Raw genomic sequence first — 8,044 nt, 5'->3', positions numbered from 1 at the left:
CTGTATACTGGAGTGGGATTGTCCTCTCACTTTCATTCCTTGTACTGAATTGCTTTCGAGAAGTAAGATTGTGCTTATGACATTTTTCTTTTAGCTTCCCTTATGAAGAATAACTAAAGCCTTGAAGTATTTCCTTATTCCATCCACACCCTCTGCTTTCCCTCTCCCTGAACAAATTCGATGACTGCGTGCTACTGTAACATCAATTCTGCTGCGCCCGTTTTTTGAGTGAGAATTACATGGGAGATTTCACTTTCTTCAGCTGCCAGCAAACTGGTGTTCAAACCATTCACAGAAGCTTCCTCCCAAGTGATTGTCGAGCATCGGAGTTAAACAGGCGTATAACAAAAACGGCACAAAGTTTAAAACTGCTTGATGGAATAATATCTTCTTTTGCATTATTTTCTAATACTCCCTGGTGTATTATCTCACCTTCCCAATGAAAGAAGATGGGCATCAAGTCTCGATTATTCTAACTTAACAGAGCAAGCACTGTGGTATTCAACATTGGCCATCTTTATTGTAAAGGAGCAGAAGTTTGGAACCATAGCTAGTGCCCCAGACTGATAGGGGCAAGCAATTGCCTTTCCCCTGGCCTCCCTGGAGCCAGTGCTGCTATCTTGGTTTCCATCTTCAGAACACAAGAAGAGCCTTGCTCGTTAAAGACTGGGTCCATCTAGTCCAGCACTCTGTTCACATTGTAGCCAACCAGCCATCAGCCAGGGACCAACAAGCAGGACATGGGTGCAACAGCATCCTCCCACCTATGTTCCCCAACAACTGGTGTATACAGGCTTACTGCCTCTGATACTGGAGGTAGCACATAGCCATCATGACTAGTAGCCATTGATAGCTTTCTTCTCCAGGAGTCTTCATTCCACATAAGCCCTAGCCAGCTCAGAGCTGCCAAGAGGTGTCTTCATTCTTGCCCAGCCTTTTGCAAAGTTAGCTAGGCTTACCTGCGATGGTGATGGGAGTTCTTAAGTCATGAGCCACACCTCCACTTTCCAACCTGACAGGCTTAGAGAGCCCTTCCAGGTCAAGGTGATCCTGAAGTGAACTCCCTCCGCATCATTCCTCTTCGTTTCATCTCGTCTTGAAATCAAACACGTAGCATTTTTTCATACTGATAACGTGGGGAGGTGGGATTGCATAGGGGGGCGTTAAGAGGCAAAGGGATGACAGGGGGCGCTAACAGGCAAAGGGGTAGCAGGGGGGCGCTCGAGGTGGTCTCTCCAGAAGGTCCTAAAACCCAGGGACCGAGCAGGAAAGAGCGGCAAATTCAACTGCTCTCCCCACCCTGCTCCTGCTCAGGAAGGACCTTCTCACTCACGCAGCCGCTTCCTCCTCCGATCTCAAGCCCACAGCGGCCCCACCAGAAGTAGGGGGTGGGAGAAGCACCCACAGGAGGCAGCAGAGCAGGAAACAGCGGTGAATTCAGCTGCTCTGCCCACTCTTCTCCTGCCTAGGAGGGCCCGGGGCTTCTTTCCTGCTGGAGCCACTGCCACTCGCTCGCTCCCTCGGCCAGAGCTGCTCCCTCCTACAAGCTGCCCCGGCAGACCTCTCGCAATAGTTGCTGCACAAGGCGGGAGCAGCAGCCATGTGGTGGAGAGGAAGGAGCATGTGGAGGACGGCGGGTGGCAGAGCACCTACCAAGAAGGGCAGTCAGCCGGCCGGGAGTTGCAGATTGGGGCCATCTGCCCTCTGAGCTGCTGCCCTCCTGTTGTAATCAGCCCGGCAGCTATTGTGAGGCTTGGAGGGAGGGGGGTTGGAGAGCGAGCGAGCGATGCTGTGTCTGTGTGTGTGCTCCCACCCCCCCAAAAAATCTGAACTACAACAGGATTGGGAGAGAAAAGAAAAGGGGGAGGGAGAGAGAATTGCAATTCCCCAGGTCCTTCCTGGCTAAAGAACATTCAGCAGCACCTTTTTCCAGAATACTTGCTGAAACAATTCCTATATGCCCTTGCTTATTTCAGGGTGTCCAACCCCCTTTTTTCAAGCATTCTTTTGGTAAACATGGTATGTGTGTATCTTGTGTCACCATAAAAACAGAGCTGCAGCACAATCCTAAGTATGTCTACTCAGAAGTAAGCCCCACTGAGATCAATAGAACTTACTCTGAGGTAATGTGCATAAGATTCAGCCTGAAAACAAAGAGAGGGTGAAGAAAAGATAGGAGAAAATGAATTGTAGAAATAGAATAGCAAGGTAACTGTGGGACATTTAACCATATTTAAAGACAATAAGTACAGTAAAATTAGTGCCCCTCTACTTCAGTCCCAGCCAGATTTTCCATAGGAAAACTCTGTACCAGGTGGCAGATAATTATTTTAAAATTTTAATTAAAATACATTATCCTTTCCTATAACAAAATGGTGCTTATTCCTAAGTAAGTGTGTTCCACTGAAGAAGGAAATCCTATTTGATTCCTGTATTCATGCTAGTGTGACATGATAAGTTAAAGGCACAATTTTATGCATGTTTAGTCAGAAAAAAGGCCTTCTAGAATCCCCTCTAAATGGGAAGCACCTGCCCCAGGCTTGCCGAGAGGGGGAGGGAAAAGAGCGCGAATGCCTCTGTTTGCAGCCAGCATGGCAGGGCACACCAATTGGATTTTGAATAAAGTATTCAATTAATTGGTACTGTTTTGAATTTTATTGTTATTATCTTCCTTGGTGGGTCGTTGAAAACCACTATTCTGAATAATGATTTTTATAGATTAGGGTAGGGGGGTGCTGGGCATGAGTTTGTGGAACCAAGGGGGCGGTGACCTGAAAAAGTTTGGGAGCCACTGACGTAGAGGAAAGAATAGTTTGCACTGCAATTTCACTAGGAATACACAAGACTTTCTTCACACTTCGGATTTGCCTCTTATGAGTAACCATCTGAGGGAGGCCTTTCGTTTTCTTTTTTAACTCAAAACGCCCCAGTTGCCAATGCACGTTTCTGCTGGAGACAGAAAATAGATTTTGTCCCAGCCTTGCATAATTTGGAATATCCCAAAGCACTCCCCGTTGTTAGCAATGAGGTTTAGAAAGATTTCAAGAGCCATGGTCTACAGTTTAGTGCCTCAAATTGGCAATACAATGTAATCTGCTGGTAGTCTGTACACTTAATTGTAGCTGCTTCTATCTGACAGTAACAGGATGGTTCGTGTAGCTGTAACTGATTAAGCAGGTTCACACCAAAATGTTCAGCACTACATCCTTGGGCCTGAAGGATTTCCAGTGAAGTCCTCCAGCACAATTTGTCAAGCAAGGGGTCTGGCTGATGAGTCGCTTTTAACTGCTCGGTGACTGGTATTGACAAATAGAATCTTCCGGAACAAACCTTCCCTCTTGCAGTAAGGAAGGGGCTTGTGGTGCTGCTCTTTAACTTCGGTGTGTCATCACTAAACCTTTAAAGCCCTGTATGGAGGTACAGGAAGGCCCTTGTAGATACTTGTAGGAGTGAGGTTGTAACAGGACTCCATTTGGAGTTAGATGCGTAGTCAATTTAGCCCCTCTAGACATTCACGTGTCTATGGCAGGTTTGACATGACAGCTCTGGTGGGTGGAGTTCAGGAAGTACAGGAAAGCCAATAGAGGCAGGGGCAAGTTTTTCTATGAAGTGAAGCATGAGGTTGACCACTTGAGCCTTCTGCCTATGCAGAAAGCTTGGAAGGATAAACTGCAGCTATAGGGGAGATCCCGGAACAGAACTATACACATGGATAAGAGCTCAATTGTCTTATGGATGTGAGTGCATCTCTCTGCTAGATCCTTTCCTGGCTGATACTAATTACTCCATAGCTTTCTGCCTCTTCCTTTGGACACCAGGAGCCTTTGGGTGTCTACCATGCATCTCCTTTATTAGGGAGCTGGTACACACAAGAATTTCTCCTCTGTGACAGGAGGCAAAGAAGCAGGTTTAGAAATGACAGGTAGCTGTAGTAAAATGCAGAGGTGAGAATGATGGTAGTCAGTAACAGCTGTGAAACATCAGCGTAAAAGCCAAGCAGCAGATACACCCTCTTTGATAGAATGGTATTCGCCTCCCGTTCCTTTAATTGAGGTGAAGTGGTGGTGTGGCGCTCTGTCCTCTGCTTGGCTACTCAGACAGCCCAAGCATGAAGTACGTATCTATAGATAAGCTTCTTTTCCTGGTTCTGGAGCAAGGCCGTAATCTTTTCCACAGATTAATCCCACTAAACTATTGGGAAATGGAGAAACCTGTCCTTGTGAGTGTATGTCGTCAACATATGTTGTCTCCCTCTATTTAGTTTCATCGTGTAAAGAAATCACGTCACTACGCTACATTTTGTTGCCTGTTCTGTCATGAGCTCTCCCTCCAAATTACCTTCTGGTTACCCGAGATCGTCATCTTTCTATATTCACAACCGTCTGGAGACATCAAAACCCTTCAGAGAATTTGGTTCCATTCTTGCATCACCCTGGAGGCATGGAGGCATCTCCTCTCTGGGCAAACAGTTGGCTCTTTGCATGTTCTGCTGTTATTGCCAACAATCCCCTGCTACAGCAAAAAATGGGAATTTTTTCAATGTTCGTCTTCTTCTGTTGTTATTAGGGCTAATGTTGGAATTTTATGGTGGTGCTTCCACCCCCACCCATAGCCTCATCTGCTCTGTTAAACAGAGCAGCATGCAACTCATCATTCGGTGAGGTTAAATACCGGATGTGGCTCTGCTTTCCTTCTAGGATACTGCCATAGGGTATAGAATCATAGAATAGCAGAGTTGGAAGGGGCCTACAAGGCCATCGAGTCCAACCCCCTGCTCAATGCAGGAATCCACCCTACAGCATCCCCGACAGATGGTTGTCCAGCTGCCTCTTGAAGGCCTCTAGTGTGGGAGAGCCCACAACCTCACCAGGCAACTGGTTCCAAACTGGTAGTTCATTTGTTCATTTCAGGAAGTTTCTCTCAGGGACTAAGCTTGCAAAACAACAGGCAGACATAAGAATACAGCTATATAAGTTTCAAGTTGTTGCAAGTATCTCTGTGTGCCAGCAGGTTTTTAAAGCTGAGGAGATTCCATCCTGTCTCTTCAGGCCATAGCACCGTGAGTTCCTGGTTATTCTTTCAGAGTTTGTGCCTATTGATCCTCCCCCTTCCTTTAATAACAGAAGGATTGTATTGTTTGTTGAGGAAACGTTTGAGGGGATATGAAATGGCACAAAAAGCGTTGTCATTCCTTTTCAAGTCTGGCAGAGAACGAGGAAGGTGAATACATATATAGATTCTTTAGAGAATACTGTCTTTTGGCCCAGGCCATCAGATAGAGAATCCATTTTGTTCAATCCTATTTTCATACTATAATGGGCCACTTTACAGATACACTCTCAATTGCTGAAGTTTTCCGGCGTCTCTGAACCGGTTCTGGACTTCGGGGGTTGAAGTTTGGTCTCAATTCTTATGTGCCTATTTCGTTTCCTTGGGAAAAGTTTAGCCAACGAGTGGGCCTGGGAAACAGTGTATTGTTGTTGTTTTTAAAAAGAAACAAACAAAAGGCCCTGTGGGAAAGAAAAAGGCATGTGTTCATAGGGAGTGAGCACAGAGGCAAAACACACTCACTGACAGAGAACACGGGGGCATTCACAAGGATGACGTTGTGGAGTCCACCACTTCGCGGCCATTGCACACTGTTGGGACATATTGAGAAGATGACCCTGTGGGATAGAAAATTGGAGAAGCTTTCAAAGAACTGTAACTATTAAGAACCCCACATTGCCATGTCCCAAATGATACTATCTGAAAACTGCCAACATCCATTCCATTTGGTGGACTGATTTCCTATTCATTACCTGGGCTGCCAACCATCTTGTATTTTCAGAATTGCCTCAAGATCTAATGCAGCCTTGCCCAACCTGGTGCCCTCCAGATGTATTGAACTTCAATTCCCATCAACCCCAGCCAGAACGGCTAGTGCTCAGGAATTCTGGAAGGTGTGGTCCAAAATATCGAGAGGGCACCAAGTTGGGGAAAGCTGATCTAGAATGTTGTTGTTGTTATAATATACACACAGCTTTGGCTTTACCCTTAATAATTTTATATGGTGACATCACGCACTGCCTGCATGTTTCTCGGCAGGATCTGGTTGGCCCTGTTGGAAAGAATTCTAGCCCTGATGGACAAGTTTGTTAAGTAGATGTTAATGACCTTGACTACTTTTTGTAGCTTTGAAAATGTAAATAGGTAGAAGAGGAAAAAGCAAGGGAAAGCACAATTAGAGGTAAGCCTTGCTAACATATGGCAACCACAATGGCCCAGTTCCTGTTTCATGTGAAACCATAGTTTAGTGTTATGAGGACCAGCCGCAGCGAGCCTTGGACCTGTGCCCTTCTCCCCTTTCCTCCTCTGGCCCAGCCAGGAGGAGGAAACTAGAAGCTTCCACTGCCATTTTAGATTTGCAACAGTTAGCCTCATATCTGAACCCTAAACTGGTTAATCCAAACCATGGTAATTGAAAACAAGCCAACTTTGTAAACTATAGTTTGAAGTTGGCTTATTTCCATTAACCACAGTTTATCCAGGTTTGAACGTCACAACAAACTGCAGTTAGTCTAAAATGGAAATCTAAGCTTCCAAACTCCTTGCATCCCCATTAGAGGAGGCAGGGGCTGGGGTAGCGCACAAACCTATGGCTAGCTGTGGATTGTCCCCCTAATGCTAAACCGTGCCGTCATTGGCTAAGAAAATTGTGTCTGATGGCTATAATTTCTGATTGTTGTACTTCACTGGGAACATTTGCTCTTCTTCAAAACAGTACACATTGACCCACATAGGCAACTTGTACTTGCACAGCAATTCCACGATGTTTAATGCAGACACTTTGGGTGAAACTAGCTAGTTAAAGAAACTTCAACTAAGCATGGCCCAGATCAAGCTCCTATTGTAAAGAGACTCATTTGATGACTGGAATGTGCTGTCAATCACACTGAGAATGAGATAGCGCAGTCAGTATTGCTTAGGAGGATTCCCTGCCACTCACCGTGGGAATGGCTGGAGCTTGCAGCCGTCACACTGAAACGATTGGTGGAAACGCGATGGCTGGATACATTCTTCTGGGGCTGGAAGACGATGATATGCAGCTTGGGTGTAAAGAGGCAACCAAGGACCACTGTGCCACTGAGGCTAACTGAGATACACATCGTGGTGGTCTGGACCTGTATAGGGGGGGGGGGGGGGGAAGGAACACCAGTGTAGCAATCTGAGAAGCAAGAGTGGGGATTGGGGAGTCTAATGTGTGTAGTCACAAACAGACTATCCAAGTGCAGGTCAGGCTTCCAATAAACTTACCAAAATGGTATAGGCCAACCAGAATGAAAAACAACATGACCCATGAATTTAAGGAGTCCCTAGTACCTTCCACAATTGCTTCAAAATTCTTCTGCTTCCTTCTGTTTGTTTTTTGTATGGGTTTGTACGTCCCTGATGAATTCCTTGAACCCACTTCTAGGCTTCTTTGATCCGTGGGCATGAGTTATGCATTACTAATCCAACCCTAAATACTGAGATCATTCTAGGTCAATTCATACACAAATGTCACAAAAGGGCTCCACACTAGGGATGTTAATGAATTCCGTTGATGTTTGCAAATTGTGTGAATACACCATACGTGTAATGGTGATCATGAATGGGAAAGCATGTTTTCCGAAAATGTTTGCAATTGCCTGCATTTGCACTCAGTAAAACATGCATTTTTATGCTTTACTCTATTGGGTTGCATTTTAGGTACATTCTTCTGAATATGTGCTTTCCCCCCATTTGACCAAAACAAGAAAAGTGCAAAACCAAATGCAGGAAATGAGGCAGGATGAGCATCATCCAAATGAGCATTTGGAGAATCTGCAGGGGCGGGCTAGTAAAAAGAAATGGCAGCTGTGTCACTTTCGTGGGCATCTTTGCAAGACTGGATTAAGGGGTTAAACTATACACCCTTGGAGTAGCCATTGGATGTGGTAGAGGTTTGCTGGCAAGGAGAGTGGCCCGCTGGTGGTATGGCACATTTGCTGCCAGAGGTTCCCCATTGCTGGAGGTCTGCTGG

At 45.7% G+C, this 8,044-nt stretch overlaps 1 protein-coding gene across 1 annotated transcript in view; it reads right to left on the bottom strand.

The window, feature by feature from the left end:
* Positions 1-5,592: 5,592 nt before the first annotated feature.
* Positions 5,593-8,044, bottom strand: part of GRM2 (glutamate metabotropic receptor 2) — a 52,109-nt gene continuing 49,657 nt past the window's right edge. Inside the window, exons 4-5 of the mRNA XM_063123373.1 lie at positions 6,989-7,163; positions 5,593-5,666 (exon numbers count right to left, since the gene is read on the bottom strand). Coding sequence (XP_062979443.1) covers positions 5,593-5,666; positions 6,989-7,163 — 249 coding nt within the window. The remainder of the gene's footprint in view (positions 5,667-6,988; positions 7,164-8,044) is intronic.

This window comes from Elgaria multicarinata, chromosome 3, assembly GCF_023053635.1.
Source record: "Elgaria multicarinata webbii isolate HBS135686 ecotype San Diego chromosome 3, rElgMul1.1.pri, whole genome shotgun sequence".
NCBI lineage: Eukaryota > Metazoa > Chordata > Lepidosauria > Squamata > Anguidae > Elgaria > Elgaria multicarinata.
This window is presented reverse-complemented; position numbering and strand designations above follow the sequence as displayed.